Source organism: Diaporthe citri (assembly GCF_014595645.1).
Source record: "Diaporthe citri strain NFHF-8-4 chromosome Unknown scaffold_11, whole genome shotgun sequence".
Lineage (NCBI taxonomy): Eukaryota > Fungi > Ascomycota > Sordariomycetes > Diaporthales > Diaporthaceae > Diaporthe > Diaporthe citri.
Window position 1 is genome coordinate 1,894,228 of NW_025064856.1, and position 18,060 is coordinate 1,912,287.

At 40.7% G+C, this 18,060-nt stretch overlaps 5 protein-coding genes across 5 annotated transcripts; 3 read left to right on the forward strand and 2 right to left on the reverse strand.

Moving 5' to 3' along the window:
• Positions 1 to 271: 271 nt before the first annotated feature.
• Positions 272 to 1,699, forward strand: INS49_004338 (uncharacterized protein; the record flags this gene model as incomplete). Its single annotated transcript, XM_043165127.1, has 6 exons — positions 272 to 429; positions 491 to 672; positions 741 to 847; positions 900 to 1,010; positions 1,061 to 1,450; positions 1,517 to 1,699. 6 exons carry the CDS (start codon positions 272 to 274, stop codon positions 1,697 to 1,699), a joined length of 1,131 nt encoding a protein of 376 aa, XP_043018777.1.
• A 1,654-nt stretch (positions 1,700 to 3,353) lies between these two features.
• INS49_004339 (uncharacterized protein) lies at positions 3,354 to 4,850 on the forward strand (the record flags this gene model as incomplete). Its single annotated transcript, XM_043165128.1, has 1 exon — positions 3,354 to 4,850. One exon carries the CDS (start codon positions 3,354 to 3,356, stop codon positions 4,848 to 4,850), a length of 1,497 nt encoding a protein of 498 aa, XP_043018778.1.
• Positions 4,851 to 11,457: 6,607 nt separating this feature from the next.
• Positions 11,458 to 12,746, forward strand: INS49_004340 (uncharacterized protein; the record flags this gene model as incomplete). The annotated part of the gene is made up of 2 exons (XM_043165129.1): positions 11,458 to 11,709; positions 11,814 to 12,746. 2 exons carry the CDS (start codon positions 11,458 to 11,460, stop codon positions 12,744 to 12,746), a joined length of 1,185 nt encoding a protein of 394 aa, XP_043018779.1.
• Positions 12,747 to 13,016: 270 nt separating this feature from the next.
• Positions 13,017 to 14,448, reverse strand: INS49_004341 (uncharacterized protein; the record flags this gene model as incomplete). The annotated part of the gene is made up of 2 exons (XM_043165130.1): positions 13,017 to 13,456; positions 13,530 to 14,448. The coding sequence occupies 2 exons, from the start codon at positions 14,446 to 14,448 to the stop codon at positions 13,017 to 13,019; spliced, it is 1,359 nt and encodes a 452-aa protein (XP_043018780.1).
• Positions 14,449 to 15,347: 899 nt separating this feature from the next.
• INS49_004342 (uncharacterized protein) lies at positions 15,348 to 16,373 on the reverse strand (the record flags this gene model as incomplete). Its single annotated transcript, XM_043165131.1, has 1 exon — positions 15,348 to 16,373. One exon carries the CDS (start codon positions 16,371 to 16,373, stop codon positions 15,348 to 15,350), a length of 1,026 nt encoding a protein of 341 aa, XP_043018781.1.
• Positions 16,374 to 18,060: the final 1,687 nt, after the last annotated feature.

The window sequence follows — 18,060 nt, forward strand, 5'->3', positions numbered from 1 at the left end:
CATTGGGAGTTGTTAAAGTGAGTTGGAATTGCGAGCAATTGGAAAATTTTCGCTGACCAGTCCGAGGCTGTAACTCGGGCACATGCATCACCGTTATCACAAGTTCCCAACGCGGGCTGGGGTGCAGGATACTCGCGTTTGCTATGGGCTTTCTATCAGGAGTTTCGAGGCAACATTACCATCGAGCTTCCCAAGATTCATGAAAAATTAGGCTAGTTCTCGTCGGCACTGACAGTCTGTGTAGGGGCGCTACGAACTTCTGACAAGAACGATGGCAGGCCCCTTGGTGCGAATAGGACCCAACGAAGTCTCCTTCTACTCCGTAGATATATACGACACGATACACAAGATCAATAGTGGTTTTGCGAAGGATCCTCGTACATATGGAGAGTTTGTTCAAGATGGGCATCCCGCTCTTTTCTCTATCACGTATGCGGTCCCCTGCAGGCTTTGAAGAGGGGTTTTGCTACGTGGAGCTGACACACGATAGGGACCCAGAAGAGCACTCAAAACGGCGGAGGATCCTTGGTCAGCTGTTCAGTCGAACCAACATCGCAAAGCTCGAAGGACTGATGTTGCACCACATTAACGCATTCGTCGATGCGGTCGGCCAGAAGCAAGGTCCTATTGACGTCGGCCCTGCTTGTAGGGCACTGGAAGCCGATATTATTTGTACGACTTTCTGGAGCACCGCGCCTGGGGGTGATGGACTACTTTCCGACATATGCTAACAGTCGCAGCTGGATTCTCGTTTGGCGAAGCCGTGAACGCTGTTGCCGCTTGGGCGCGGGGAGAGGAGTTGGCATTTGTAGCCAACAACGACAGAAAAGCGACATTCATGCCTCTAGTCAGTGACATCTCAGTAGTGCAAGGGCAAATTCGGATGCTAATTGTCTCAGCTTATGAATTTCCCAGAGCTGTATGAACTCTGGACCCGTATCGAAGACTTCTTGTGCCGAGTGCGCGGGTCAAAAGTCTCGTACAAGCAAGGGCTCCAACAATACGACGAGGTCCGTTGAAACCGCCCCGTCTCTCGCTGATGTAGCTCACGCGCGTACAGTGGACTCTCAAGGCATGGGTTGGGAACAAGGACCCCGACAAGAAGTCACCTTTTCCGAATCTGATCAAGGTCATGATTTCAGCCGGCGTCCCGACACAAACTGCATTGTCCGAGGCAAAAGAGAACCTTGGACCAGGAACGGATACCACTTCAGCTTCCTTAGCGCACATTCTTTACGCCCTCTCAAGAAACCCGGTATACCAACAGAAGCTATATGAGGACATCGCCGCACTGGGATTTCCTACCGACATGAGCTCCCTAGTGAACATTCCTCGTCTAAGAGCCTGCGTGAAGGAGGGAATCCGCTGGGCTGGCGCAGCAGCAGCTATGTTGCCTCGCGTGGTCCCACGAGGCGGCGTTGAGCTGTGTGGAAAATTCATCCCTGAAGGAGTGAGTCCCCAACATGCGTGTATCCTCCCACCTTTCCGATTCAACTTCTGATGCTCGCTTTCTCAGACTGTTTTGACTTCGTCACCAATCTGGTACCTCAGAGACAAATATGCGTACCCAAACCCTAAGCTGTTCGACCCATACCGCTGGATCGACAACAATGGAAATGCCAGCTCGGAAAACTCCATCAGAGACAAGTTCTACTTTCCATTTTCCAAAGGAGCCAATGTCTGCATTGGCAATCAGTAAGCTTCAAAACTCTGCAAGTTTGGAAATAATACTAAGTGACCGCCGTTCTAGCTTTTCTTACTATGAGACATATCTTAGCTTGGCAAAGATACTCGAGAAGTATGAGCTCGCACACGAGGCGGGTACCGCCATATCCACTTCATTGGCAGGACTGAGCAGCCCGGATTGGCAGCCGGTACATTTGCCTAAGAGGAAAGAGTGGGTTGCCGCGGTCTTGGTAGAGCCTCTCCTTGTTCAAGCAGTTCCAAGGAGTCGCAAAGCATGAGCCATTTTGATGAGGGAGGGACTTAAGTGACCTCATGAAACGAGAGGTGGACAGAAGGGAAGGGTAAGAAAAGGAATTTAATAACGGAATCTTGAGGAAAGCCATAGTTTTGGGCTAGCAGAGGTAGAACAAAATAAAGTCTGCCAGGACTGCATATCCGCAGTCTTGAGTGAGGTTATGCCATTGGTCTGATCCGCTTCGAAGAGCAAGAAATGGTCTTTGAAGTATCAAGTTTTTGCTCTGCAGCTACGGCCTATCAGGCTGGATGTGTGTAGCCGAGCCCCGTTGGATAAAGACTTGTGGGTTATGTGTGACCTCGCGTTATCGAATGTGTAACATGAAGAACATTGCTTTGTGTTCAAACTGACAATGTGAAGAATACTGCAGCATCGTATTTAGGGCTAGTTGTCATAGAGAAAGCCTTTCTGATTCAACTGCGGACTATTCCAAGGGTACTCAGGAAGGGAACTATGTATGGGCATAGGACTTGAAATCTATGGAAGCCACAGACTGTTCCTGTATCTAAATCATCTGTACCCTATGCGTCATCTATGACATGATGTCTGGCAGGCTTGGAGAAAGGGACATGGCCACATTATTGGAGCACTTCAGATATTCACTTAACCAGCATTTATGGACGGAAAAAGACTTGGAACTTGATGTCGTATTCGATATTAAGTCTGAAGCACGCAGGATTAAAGGCTTAGAAATGGACTATCAACCGGCTGCTAAGAGTGTTATTTCTGGAAGCCAATCCAGCAAGAGCTAGTTTAGTTCTCGGATGTTATTAATTAGACCCCAGAGAACCTTTCTGGTCTTCAACACTAGACTTGCTGAAGCGATGCCCTCAAGGTGCAGGAAATGCGATTAATTTTGAACTAGCCCGACAGTGCTGGTCTCTTAGCACAATTATCTAAACATTGGAATATTGGAAGAAAACTAGCCTCAAAAGATTGGAAGTAATCAAGGCATTTAATGTTCACACCCCGCCCCCCGAACAAGACTTTACTCTTGTCTTCTCTGCTCAGAATACACTCTACCAAGCCTACATCCTAACCACATCACATTACTGAGAACATCAAGGCGTCTTTACTTGACCTGAATTAGTACTAACCCACTTGAGTCACCGTCTATCACCACCACAAACTGTCTAAGCCCAGCCACTCGACTCCGACACTAGTCGCATCTATTGCCGCAGACCACAAGCCTGAGTTATCCGACCTCACAGGGCAGCCACCATCCACCTCTCAAATCTCACACCTAGACAGAAGCTAGCTGCTATTGAATCTGATTATAACAGTGAGCTCATGTCACTCCACCCAAATTGACACACTCAAAGAACACCACAAGAAACAAAACCACAAAACCACCATCTACACCACACACAACATGGCTTCAACTAGCCAAGCTATCGTCAAGCCTCCCAACTGGCTGGACGAAGATCGGCTTCCGGCCGAGGTCAAGCTTATCATTCTCGAACACATCACCAGTCATCGTGACCTACTTTCGCTTATCGAAGCCTACCCTGAGTGGGTGCTCCCCTTGTGGAAGGACTACCCATCTCAACTAGCGCCACGTGCCTGGGATAATGTGTTGGATGATATCGACGGAGACTTGATCCCTGAAACAATTTGGGTATATCACATACGAAAGATAAGGAAGGACTATGCCACTTCCATGGGGTCTTCTCATGAAACGCAGCAGGACAGGGACAGGTTGGAGAGTGACCTGCGCGAAATCCTTAGCATGTCCGACAACCCCCTGCCAGAAGTCGAAGCAAGCCTTGATACAATTTATGATCTCGCAGAGGTTGTTCGGGATGTCCATTCGTTGACTTACCGTTATTCGAACGACGCCTGGAAAAGAATCCACCACATTGAGGAGCAGACCAGAACGGGTCCAATCCCCCCCACGGCCCACAGCACCCCGCCCGCGATCCAACTCACACGGATAGAACGGTTCAGGTTCGCCCGCGCATTCCTCAGGGTCGAAATCTACCTTCTTACCAAGTACTGGACAAATGCTCAAGGCGAGCGTCACATCCTCGACATGGGTGCGGACATCGAGCCCTTCATTCCCCACAGCCAGGACGAAGGCGAGAGGGGTGAATTCGACTCGTGTCTGCGATACATGTTCCACGCCTACCGACGACACCTGAAGATGACAGCGAAGGAGCTGGGTGCCCCGGAGCTACCGACCAGAGACGACCTTCCGTGGGTCCGGGAAGACGAGGGAAACGATGAGTACCAGTTCAAAGACTATCCGACATTTACGACAGACGACCCAGTCCTGAATTTCGCACAAAGATCCATCTCGGAAGAACAATGCTTCCTGCTCTGGCTCTGCGAGTTCGGAATTGGCCCCCTGGAGCAAACCCACCAGGCCGAAGCCAGCAAGCGCCGTGACGAGCTCATACGGTGTTTCGGCGAGCGACACGCCTGGGAGACGGTCGAGCTGCGCCACAGGTTCTCCAGATACGACTACTGTGTTGACCAACCGCTTTCCAGTCTCTGTGCTCATAACGGTCTCGACAACTACGCCTTGGACCGCAACAGGCATCCTGTCATGAGCCTGTATGGATGGGACAGACACCAGAGGTATGCCGACGTCTCATCAAGGTGGGCGTGCGCCACGGCGTTCCTGGTTTGGTTTCTGGAAAGGCCAGAGTACGAGGTGATTCAAACAAGGGGCGACGTCACACTCAACGAGCGTGGCCGCTGGATCACGCTGTCAGACACGGACTCGGGGTCGGGCAGCTGGAACCCCTTTTGCCTCAAGGACAGGATACACGATGGTGTTCCTCACGGCCACCCATACATGTTCACCCACGAAAAGTACGAGTTCCGCTCCCAACCGAAGAGGGTGTTCCTTATTGTTCCCCGATAGATATTTGATGGACACCGGGGACAAGAGCGACAGGTATTCGCATTGAAGGAGACCAGACACCAACATTGAATGGAGAATCTAGGGATCTGGGATAATGTGATGAAGCAATTAAGCAAACGATAGTTGTTTGTTATGTGTTGAGGAGAGAAATCTCCCTGCTATTAAACGCTTAAAAGGAGCCTATTTATAGGCTAGCGCTAGCGTATGGGCATATAACCCTCGCATTTTTTAACATACCCCTTATTATAAGTATTATTATCTTAATGATAATAAAAGGTATTTTATTTTAATAATTAAAAATATAATTTAAATATTCCGCTATAATTTATATTAAAATTATTATATAAATATTATTTAATATTTATATATTCTGCTTATATTATTTTTAATTAATTATTTAAATACCCTTTTTATAATATAAACCTTATATTTATTTTAATTTTAATTTTATATAAGCTTTTTTAAAGGTAAAATAAGGTAATGCTTTTATATAAATATTAATAAAATTATCTTTAAATATAATATAATAAATATTATATATTTCTTTAATTTCTTTATAAATAAAATAATAATAAATAGCAATATATTTTAATTAAGCATTAACTTTATAATTTTAAATAAGATTTAATATTAATTAATTATTAATATATAAAATAAATAAATATTTAATATATTTAATATTTAAATCTTTTAATGCTTAAATTATTTAATAAAAATATAATAATATTAATAAATATATTATATATTTTGCCTTATAAATGGATTTTATAATAATAAATTAGCGTTTTAATAATTAAGTAATTAAGCTGCCATTAAAAAGTTATATATATTTATTAAATGCTCTTAAATTATTTAAATTAATATTATAAAAAGCATTAATATATATATTAAGTATAGTAAATTAAAATAATAATATTTATTTTAAATATTATAAAATATAATTTAATATATGCTAAATATATTAAAGCATTTTCTTTATAATATTTAAGTAATAAGTTGCAAGCTTTATATTAAATATTAATAGCATTATATATAAAAATGTAAGATTAAGTTTTATTTTAATAATAAGAAAATTAATAAATTTAATAAGTAATTAATATATTATTATATTTATTGCAACGTTATTAAGTTCCTTATATTATAAAAATAAATTTAAATTTATAAGAATTTATTTTTAATTATAATTAAATATATTAAAGTATTTTAAAATTCATTAAGTATATTTCTTTTAGGAAATATAAATTTTATTATTAATTTATATAATTTTTAATTTAAATAAGTATTTATAAAGATTAAAATCCTTATACTTAAAATATTATATAAGCTTAATGCAAAATTTATTAACTTAAAAGGGACTTTTAATAATAAGAATATTATTAATATAAATAGCAATAATAATTTAGCTTTTAATAAAAATATAAGGATTAAATATTATCTTTATTAAATATTTAATTAATTTCTTTTTAAAAGTATTAAATTATTTATAACTTAATTATTTAAGTTTATATAAGGCATTAAAAAGTTTTAAAATAACTTATTAATTATTAAATAATATTTAATATTTTTATAATAATTATATATAAATATTATATTTTAAATAGCTATATAAGTATGCTATTTTAATATTAAATTATTAAAGCTATTAGCTTATTATAGTAATAATAATAATAATTAATTTTAAATTATTATAATGCATTATAAAGTTATAAATATTATTATAATTTATATTATAAATTTATATATATTTATAAGTAATAAATTAAGCTTTATAATAAATAAACTTATTAAAAGCATTAAATTTCTTTATATATACTTAGTAAGAATTAATAATATATTAATTTATAATAATAAGTATTTTAACTTATATATTTATATTTAAAAGTAATTTAAGTTTTTTTTTAATAGCTTATTATTAAGCATCTTTTTTATTACTCTTTATAACTTATATATATATATTAAGGATATTAGTAATATTTACTGCGCTAATAAATAATGCTTAAGTAAAGATTTAATTAAAATAATTAATATTAATTAATATTAATTAAGTAAGATTTAGCATAAAGTTTATATTAATTAATATTAAGTTATTAAAATCTTTAAAATATTTTATAATAATATTTATATTTTCTTTTACTTTTTATAAAAGCTAAATTTATTATTCTTAAAAATTATATAATTATATAAGTTTTATAGGTTTAAGCAATTTATTAATAAATTTTATAAGTTTAAGTAATTTATTTATAAGTTTATTTATAAATCTTATATTATTAATAAGTTTTATTAGCTAAAATATTAATAAGATTTTTATCTTAAATAATATGTTTTTATTTAGCTAATTAATTATTTATATAATCTTTATTATTAAATTAAATTAAGTAATATAGCTTAATATTATAATTATAATAACTTTTTAAAGTAATATAAATAAATAAAAGATAATTTTATTTTTAGCTTTAAATTTTATAAAATATATTTTTTTAACTTTATTTAATAATTTTATTTTTAATTTATAAGCTTTAATAAGAATATAAAGGTATATAAAATAAAAGTATAGTTAAAAATGTTTAATATTAGGCTTTTATTTATAAAGCGCCTTAAATAGCATTATTTAGTATAATAAGGCTAAGTATAATTTTTAATTTTATAAATATATTATATAAAAAATTATTTTAAGCGATAAAAATAAATAATTTTTATTATAAATTATTATATAAGCATTAATAATAATAATATATATAAACTTTTTAAGTATATTATTTAACTTATAATAATAAGGAGGTGATTTTTTATAAATACTTTTATATTTTTAAAATATTATAATAATTATCTTATTTATATATTTACTTTTATTATTTAAATTAAATATTTTAACTTTTATATTAAATTAAGTTTTAATTATATTTAAGAATTCCTTAATAATATTTAAAATATTATTTTTTTAAGTAATAAAGTAAACTTAATAAAATTAAGTATAATTATTAATAAAGAAATAAAATATTAGGAATTTTTTAATGATTTTATTAAGAATTTACTTAATAAATTAAATTAAATATACTTTAATAATTATATAAATTATTATTTTAGCAATAAATATAAGTATTTCTTAATAAACTTTATAAGTTGGCATAATTTATAATAAAAATTTATTAATTTATTTAATATAATATTTTTATTTTTATATAAATATTAAGTAATTAATTTTAATAAATTGCTACAGCTAAAAGCTTTATAAAATTTATTATATATTATTAATATTATAAAGTTATTTTTTGCTATTTAAATTTTAAAATTTCTATATTAAAACTTTGCTTATAATATTTTATAAGATTTATTATTTTTTAATAATAAAAAAATATCGTTTTTTTATGCATTTAATTAAAACTTTTTTTAAATTATAATTTAGCTAAATAAATAAGTATTTTTTAATGTATAATTATATAAAATATTAATAAAAATGCTTTTAATAATTAATTTATTTAATAATTATAAAAAGATTTTTATAAAGTTAATGCTTTTTATAATAAGTTAATTACCGCTTATAATAATAATTATATTTAAATATAGTTATAAAGAGCTAAAGTTTTTTATATATTTTATTATATACTTTAAAGCATTAAAATTAAAAATTTATAATATTAAAGTATTTATAATTATTAATAGCTTTATTATATATATTAAAATATTAATATATAATATTATTATATTTTTCTTATTATTATTAAAAATTTTAATAACTTCTTTATTTATAGCTTAATTTATAGTAATTTATTTTTTATTCTTTTTTTATTCTTAATTAACTTTATATTTAATAAGCTTTGCATAATTAATTTATAAATAGTTAATAAATATAAAGTTTTATACATAATATTAAGTATATTTTTTATTACTTAATATAAAGTTAATACTTATTAATATAAATTTTATAGCTTTTTTTATACCCTTTAATATTAACCTTTTTTAAGTAAAGGTAAAGTAAGCTTTAAATTATTTAATCTTTATATAAAAAATAATATTTATTATCTTAATTTTAATTTTAAAATATATTATAAGGTTTTAATTACTTAGGTTATTAATAATATTATTTATAATATTTAATAATATTATTAAAAAAAAGAAGCTTTTAACCTTATTACTTTTAATAAGTAACTTTATTAACCTTTTAATTAATTATTTTAATATTAAAATTTTAATATAAAGTTTTATTTAAAAGTTTTAAAAAATATTTAAATAGCTTTATAAATTAAAGCTATTCTTATATTATAAGTTTATTAATTAATAAAAAAATAAGTAATTAAGTTATTAATATTATAATTAAATTAATTAGCTAGTATTTTTTAAGCATTAAAAGATTTTTTATATAATATAATAAATATTATTGTTATGGGCTGGCCCCAAAGGGGCTGCAGGCTGGCTAGCGCCTTCTCCCATAAGCTGCAAAAGCAGCAACCTTTTAACCATTTAAGCCAAAAGGTACGTAATAATCCAAGCTCCCTTGGATTACCTAGCCAGCCACTATAAGGCTTGGGCTTCCAGCCCAAGCCCATTACATAGCCCCCCAACTACTAGTGGCGCACAATTACCCCCAAGGCTCACCCGCGACATCGCCTTTTCAAGCCAAGGTTCTTCTTCACGAAAGGGGTGCCCGCACATTGCGGCAAACGTAACTCAAACCTTCAACCCTAGAGCTTGGATTATTTGTTATGGGCTAGCCCCAAAGGGGCTGCAGGCTGGCTAGCGCCTTCTCCCATAAGCTGCAAAAGCAGCAACCTTCTAACCATTTAAGCCAAAAGGTACGTAATAATCCAAGCTCCCTTGGATTACCTAGCCAGCCACTATAAGGCTTGGGCTTCCAGCCCAAGCCCATTACAATTATAAGGGTTAAATATATTAAGCTTAGGAATATAATAAAGGCTTAATTATTAAGCTTTTTTTATTTTATAAGGGCTATATCCTTATTTAATTATTTCTTAATACTTATAATATATTTATTAAGGCTAATAAATTAAAAGCTGCAACTTTATATCACCCTTTAATTTAAAAAGTTTTCCCCTTTTAAGTTTAATTTTAAAAAAAATAATAAATTAAGCTTAAAGTTAAATATATTTAATATTTTTTTAAATAATATTTACATATCTTTAAATATATTTTAAATAATATTTATATACTTATTTATTTATAATAATTAGCATTAATTAATATAAATAAATAAATAAAAAAAATAAGTAATTAAAATATTAAATAAGGTAAAAATATTAAATTATTATAAGTTATTATTAGTTATAATAGCTATTATAAGAGATAATAATAATATATAAATAAAGGTTAGTAATATTAAAATTTTAATAATTTAAATATAAAAATAATTATAAAAATAAAGGTATTAATATTTCTTAACATTTTAAGATATCTTAAGTAATGCTAGGCTTATAACTTAATAAAGCAATTAAGCAAATAATAATTATTTATTATATATTAAGGAGAGAAATCTCCCCGCTATTAAATGCTTAAAAGGAGCCTATTTATAGGCTAACGCTAGCATATGGGCATACGACCCTCGCACCTTCCAACATAATGAACAGGGGTGATCAGCTGCTTTTCACAAGTCATTATTAATGGGGATGCTGGATACACCCAAAACAGAATGAGATTATTGCAAGCAGTGGCATTAAATGCCAGAGAGTTACGAGTATACTTAGATTGAATATCAGAAATTCCTTACCACATTTGCTCCAAAGTTTACTTCCGGACAGATACACGCCCATCATTTCCGCAGACTCGGATGCATTAACTTGCTTGGGTGTTCAGATTGGTAGAACTTTCGGTAGCAATAACCTAGAATTTGCCTATCAACTTAACAGCTTCTTAATTTTCTACGAAACATCCCTAGATCTTCTCATGGTTCCTAAGATGCGGCAGTGCAAAAGGGTTTGAATCTGAACCCATCAATTCATTCCAGGGTACCCGCGTAATACACTACTCATATCACATTTGAACACGTTGAAAGAATGAAACCATATTATCAAACCAAACAAGGTAAAGGAGTTTTTGGATATTGAGTGGTGCAGACATGGAGTGAAGACCTTTGCAGTATTTGTGATGGTCGCAGGGTAGTCGGCTTTAGTATCTTCCCGTGCACTCTCCCACATGCCTCAATGACGATTTTCCGACCGCAGTGGTTAGTCAGTCATTCCATCTTAATAATCCACCGTTGTCTCACTGTTTCTACTAACGTCTGTAGTAGGTTCGGACCCGAGTCCGGCGCCCACCGCTCCGGGACCCACTTATCCGGACCCTGAGTCGGCCACTATGATGCGAGTGTATGAAGTCATAAGCTGCCGCCGGGTGTTGATGATAGTGACGACACCGTGACATGGCATAGACGACCTTTCGACAATCCGCCAAACAATAAACGCGTTTTCCTCTTTCCAATTGATGTTGGCTCCGTTCAATTAATATAAAATGTTCTCTTTGACTCGATAATGAATGGTGCCTCCCAAACAACCTACGACTCTGACATTTTACATCCATTTTCTCCCTACGCTTGGTTCTAAATAATTCCACCCGCTTTCGTCATCACCCTTCCCGAAGCTACACAACCTCACCCACAATGCCGACCCAACGAGTCTTCCAGCTCAGCGGAACCTGCAACAATTATCCCTGGGGCAAGAAGGGAAAGCAGTCGCTAGCCGCTCAGCTGTGCGCGAGGACTCCAGGCACCGACTTCAAGATCGAAGATGAGCAGTACTACTCGGAGATGTGGTTTGGCGACTACCCGGACTTTCCGGCGCGGGTACTGGAGACGGGCGAGCTCCTTGCGGACGTCTTGAAGAAGGACCAGCAGACGCTTCTGGGCAAGAAGGTTGTGGACACGATGGACGCGCAGCTGCCATTCCTGCCGAAGGCAAGCAAGCCCTGAGTTCTGGAATCGCTGAGCAGAGACGGCTAACCGTGCACGTCTCACAGATTCTCTCAATAGCAAAGGCACTCCCGCTCCAGCTGCACCCCAACAAAGATCTAGCCACCAAGCTGCACAAACAGGATCCAGACCAGTTCACGGATCCCAACCACAAGCCCGAGATCGCAGTCGCCCTCTCATTCTTCCAGGTCTTCGCAGGCTTCAAGCCCCTCTCAGAAATCCAGCCCCTGTTCAAACTTTCCGCCCTGAGCTCGTACTCACCAGCCGCCCCGGTAGACAAATGGGACAACGGGACCCTCCGCGAGGTCACCCGCAACCTCCTCAAGGCGGACGAGGCGACCGTCAAGACGATCGAGAGCGACCTGCTCCACACGTCGCGGTCGGACCTCAAGGCCGCCGGCGCCGAGTACGTCCTGGACCTGCTTCCCAGGCTGCAGGGCCAATACGGGCCCGGCGACGCGGGGTCGGTCGTGGCGCTGACGTGCATGAATTTCCTGACGTTCCAGCCCCTCGACGCCATCTACATCCCCGCCGACGGCATCCACGCCTACCTGTCCGGCAACATTGTCGAGTGCATGGCGCGGTCGAACAATGTGCTCAACGTGGGGTTCTGCCCGTCTGCTGACAGGAACAACGTCGATATGTTTTCCAACACCCTGACGTTCAAGTCGCATAGCCGGGACGATGTGGTCCTCCCTAAGCAGAAGAGCGAGAGGAGCAAGGGTGGCAGGACCGAGGTTTACAAGCCGCCCATGAGCGAGTTTGACATGATCATTGCTGGGCTGAAGGCTGGAGAGCGTGATGAGCTGAAGGCGAGTGACGGGCCGGGCGTTTTGATTGTTACGCAGGGCACTGGGAAGATGAGCGCGGACGGCAAGGAGTTTGAGCTGAATGAGGGATTCATCTACTATGTAGCTCCGGGGGTCGAGGTCAAGTGGGAGACAGAGAGTGGGATGCAGGTTTTCATGGCTGCTGTATAATACTTTGACGAATTAGAATGGAGCCGTGTAATCATAGACTCGAAGCATAGACATCTTACACATCAAGGATATTAACACGCAGCATTTCCTTGACCTTTCGATATGTTATGCCCACAAGAATGCACGAATCAGTCACACAAAATTTTTCACGGCTGAGAACCATCGAAATACAGGCAGACGGCGGTAATTGAGCCTCGTATTATCACACTTTTCTACAATTTTGTCCAAGGTCCATGCGCCTCAACCACCCATCACAACACATGCACTCCACTAATCAGTCTTGGCCGTGTCAGGCTTGAACCAAGCCTTAGGCCCGAACCACGTCCCCTTGACAAAGCTGTTCCAGTACACGCTAGGGAAGAAGTCCTTCTTGAGGTGGTAGAACACCCTCCGGGGCACGTCCTGGCTGCCGATGCCGGGGACCCTGGCAAAGGTCTCGTCGGGGACGCCGCCGTACTTGAACTCGCAGAGCATGAGCTCGTTGTGGCCGGTCAGCAGCGGGCACGAGGCATAGCCGGTGTAGCCGGCCTTGAGCTGCTCGCCGCGGATGGTGGACAGCAGGTTGTCGACCAGGACGGGGGCCTGGGAGCTGATGGCGGCCGCGGTCTTGGAGTTGGGCAGCGAGGAGGCGTCGCCGATGGAGAAGACGTTGGAGTACTTGTTGTGCTTGGTTGTGGTCTTGTCAACGTCGACCCATCCAGCAGAGTCGGCTGTGATTTTGCGGTGTTAGTGTCATCGATGCAGCATTACACAAACCCAGCTTAGCATTTGAGTGTCACTTACCCAGAGGTGACTTTGCCACCCAGTCGAAAGGCTTCTGAGGAGGAACCACGTGCAGGAAGCCAAACTCTTTCTCAACCTCCTTGCCATCCGCGGCGAGATTCTTGAAAGTGGCGACCTTCTTTGACGCATCCACCGATACCAAGTTGTGCTGGAACAGTCCTTCGACGCGGCGCTTGACACGCAGCTCCTCGAGAGCCTTGGAGTACTTTGGCACAGCGAACATGGCGGGGCCGCCAGTGGCAAAGTAAGGCAGGATTTCCTTCCTCACACCATCCCTCTCCCACTGTGACAGGGCCATCCAGAGGATCTTCTGTGGCGCGCCGGCGCACTTGATGACGCCAGCCGGCTGGGTGAAAACGGCCGTCCCCTTCTTGAAGTCCTGGATGTTCTTCCACACCTGCTCCACGGTCTTGTTGGAATAGATGGAGCTCACTTTGCTGCCGGGGTCCTGGAGAGCCTCGGGGAGACCCTTGATCCCCGAGAAGTTGGTCTCAAGGCCGGGAGCCACAATCAGATAGTCGTAGGAGACCTCGACGCCGTCTGCCGTCTTGAGCTGGTTGTTTTCAGGGTCGAATTTGGAGACCTGCAGGGGGTAATGCGTGACACCAGACGGGATGAGGCTCGAGAGTGGACGGCTCATATCGCTCAAGGGCTTGAGTCCAGAGCCGACGAGAGTCCATCCAGGCTGGTAGTGGTGGTCCTTGGCCGGGTCGAGGATGGCGATGTCATCCTTCTGGAACTGTTTCGAGCGCGCCAGCTGGGCAGCGACAGTCACGCCGGCTGTGCCGCCACCGACGACGACCACACGGTGGTGAGGCTTGGGAGGTATCGAAGTGACGGTGGCGTAGGTTCTGAGTGAAGAGGCTCTCAGGCCCTTGGCAGAGGCGCGAGCAGCCCTGGCCCCCAGCGCTCCAGCCATGTTTTGGACCGTGGGAAAGTGAGTCGGTGTGCTGTGTTTCGATGACGCAGGTAGGAGCAAACGATGCAAGGATGGATGATTACCCCTTCGTCCTAAAAATGCGTCGTCGGAGGGTGGGTGAGCTGAAGTATGTAGGAGTGTGTTTATGAGTGAGAAAGTGTGTGTTCGCAAAAGGCTTCGCAAAAGGCACCACTCTCACTAACCTTTGCTTCCTAAATCGCAGCAGGGGCAATGGCGTGATCGGATGTCGGTGGTCGATTTGTGAGAATAGCCGAAGCTGAGCCAGATGCCGCGGCGGCTGCCCTAACCCTGGACCGACCGTGAGCAAGGCCCTTGCCTCACCCGCTAAGTGCTTGTAGCCTTGTTGGACACAACAAAAAGGTTGACCATCTCGAACTTGGCTTCCCACATGACTTCAAGTCATGAAGCCGTCAAGGCACCATGACAGGTGTAATTTCTCTAACTAAATGAGCTTGCTGTAGCATTTTGGAATTTCGTACCTCATTGACCCGTTCGTCTTTTTTGGCTTGCCCCAAATCTTTCCTCTGCTTACTTGAAAACGCCCAGTCACCGTTTTTCGAACATGATGACAGATTACTTGCAGTCACAGCCTGAATTCATACCGTTATGAAAACGTTTTATTTCATTAAGGCGTCTTCAGGAGCCAAACACGGGAATATACGGGGCGGGCAGAAAACAAAAGACTCGACAAAACGAACCTAGGGAATTACTCTTGGTGTTAAGAATGTGCAATTCACCACACAGCGTACATAATTTCCTTTGCCTAATAATGTTTCATTTTACTCTACGAACGAACAACAATGCTTTTTATAGACGACATTACACTTACCTGTCGTTGCTTCAGCCGTGCCGGACGACTATCGCTTCGGATTCTCAAATCACTGAGCGCCCAGGAATTGAACAAGTGTCTCAGGGCTTATGACGTAGGCGTCCCTGAGCTTCTGTACCAAAGCCTTCAAGTCTTCACCTGGAGCTGACTCGAGGATAACCTTTCGGATGCGAGTCGAGCTAATGTCAGGCTTGTCAGCCTCGTTATCGTCCGTGAGGAGTCTTACCGCGGAACCTGCCGGGGTCTTGAGAGTACACTCCCAGACCGACCTCGTGACGCCGTCATCTCCAGTCACATTGCTGATCTCTGACCAGCGGCTCCAACCACCTCTGAGACGCCTCGGCCGTCCCCTGACCCATGTATCTTCATTTGCGCGCGACACCTCCGAGAAGATGATTTTGTTGCACAAGATGAGCGCAGGGTGATTGATCGGGCGGTCATACCACAGGTGATCCGGGCCCTTCAGACTTACGTACTCGACGTCGAACCCGTCCGCGGCCGCGAGTTCTGTAACGCGGCGCATATACCCGGGGATAGGCTCGAGCTCGGGAAAGCTCCACACCTTGGTCTTGCACGCGAGCTCCCTCAGGGCCTCCGTCTCGCGGAGGTGTGCCATGACGAGTTCCGCCCGCTGCGTGCGCGCGAGCATGACCTGGCGGGGCGTGGGCTCGGCGCCCTTCCTGGCGTCCTCCTTCGCCTGGAGACCGCCGTCACCGAGGGGGACCACGAAGCTCGACACGATGTTTAGGCCCGGGCCGCTGTTATTAAAGCCGTCAGCCAGGATTTCAATGTGGCCTGAGTGGGGCGGGTTAAAGGCCCCCGTATAGGTGATAATGTGGTTGGTCTGGTCTGATCGGAGGAAAGGTTTGTCGTTTTCGGTGATCTTTCGTGCGAAGATGGATGTGGGGAGATGTTTTTCTACGTTAGGGTCTACCATTTCCTGCCAAGCTTGGATCAGATATCGCTTTAGACACACAGTTCTTACTGGCTCTTCCATGGGCGACTCGGCTGATTGGGTCCTGCGCCGTTTGGCCGATCCCGAAGTGGCATTGTTCTTTCGTTTCAATCCAGTCATGATGCAAAGGTTTTTTACGAATATTTCACGTTTGTTCAGGCAGACGTTGTGTTGTTGGTCAATGATATTGTTTTTCTTGACTAGCCAAGATTCATCGCCTTTGGACTTATCATGGTTCTTATTTGTATTCCCTAAGCGGTGCTCGCCGATCGCTCAATGACAATAATCTGGTTTGTTCAAACCAAGACTCTTTTAGTCTATTTTAGGAACACATTAATGACGCAGAAATTCTTACACAAAGACCACGGCACACACATATCTTTCTTTGAAAAGGTAAGGTAAGGTAATTATTCTTATACAATGGAGGCAGGTGAATAGTCCGCGAGTTCCAACTTTGGATAATCATGAATCCATCAAAAATAGAGGAGGACAAAGACCACAGGCGCAAAATTCAGCAGCGTCGTCTCTACATGGAACTGTCCGGGATAGCTACGCGCTCGTCGCAAGTGCGCCTGCATTCTCTTTTTGATGATCAAAATCTGATTTTTAAATACACTGTCCTTAAATGCAAGCAGAAGCTTTTCACAAACATGAGATCCTCAGCAAATGAGTGTGTTCTGTTGCCTCGTTTTGACTCGTGATAGCTGATTGTGTGGAACACGTTGTGACATCTTCAGAAGAGCTCTCCTGGGCCCGTTTATCTCCTCAATTCGGCACGGAACTGGGCCTAATTTTCTCGTGACAGCAGCTTCAGAGGCACCGATAGACCAGATTCCTCCACCGTCCGCCTGTGACCCCGGATGGGCCCCAAGACGTTTACCTGCTGTGCTGTGCCACCTTCCTTGGCCCCCCCTCCTTTTCGAAACTCCATTACGCTTTACCACCCGTAACTTCCATTCTCTTGTACCTGTTCGGAACCAAAATTTGAGCGCTCGAGAGCTCCTCGTAACCCATTCCTCATCCCGACACGATGACGGCGCCGGCGAATGCATCAATCAACCCGACGCCGGACGACGTGACGGGCTCGCAACTGTCAATTCCTACCATTCGGCTTCCTCATAAATTCGACGCCAACGGGGCTGTGATATCATGTTCTCCTCAGAAAAGATGCTGTCACGGTGCTGCTAGAGAACCTTGGCGGTACTTCCGGGGCCGCGACCGTTACAGTAGTAGTGAACCTCGCGCGGCTAATATACCGGAATTCGCCTACTGCCAAGTTGTGTATTTGGCTATGAAAAAGTTGGGTATTCATAACGTTGGGATTGAAACTGACTGTTTTCACCTCGGGTTCATGAGCACAGAACCCGGTCCACTGGTAGCCACGGATTCAGGTTCATGGTGGCGTCTGTTCTCACCCACCGACAACCGGGGAACGCTCTCCTTCAACCCATACGATATACCGAGATGCCATTGGACAGACGTCAATTCATTGTTCACCGACTCAATCAAGTTCACGGAAACCTGCCTAAAAGACTGTTTGAGGTCCCATGAGCGTTATGGTTCAGATATGGACGATGCATTTCTGCCTACGCGAATGGTATGCCTGGACGCATTTGACACTGGTCTCGACGTGAGGCTCGATGACAACTTTTCCGACACTTCAGACACGCGATACATTGCTCTGAGCTATTGCTGGGGAGGCCATCATCCCATGTGCATGACAACACCTTCCAATTTGAAAGGTCAAATGGAGCGAATCCGATGGGCCGACCTACCGGCAACATTCCAAGACGCAGTCCGTTTTGCA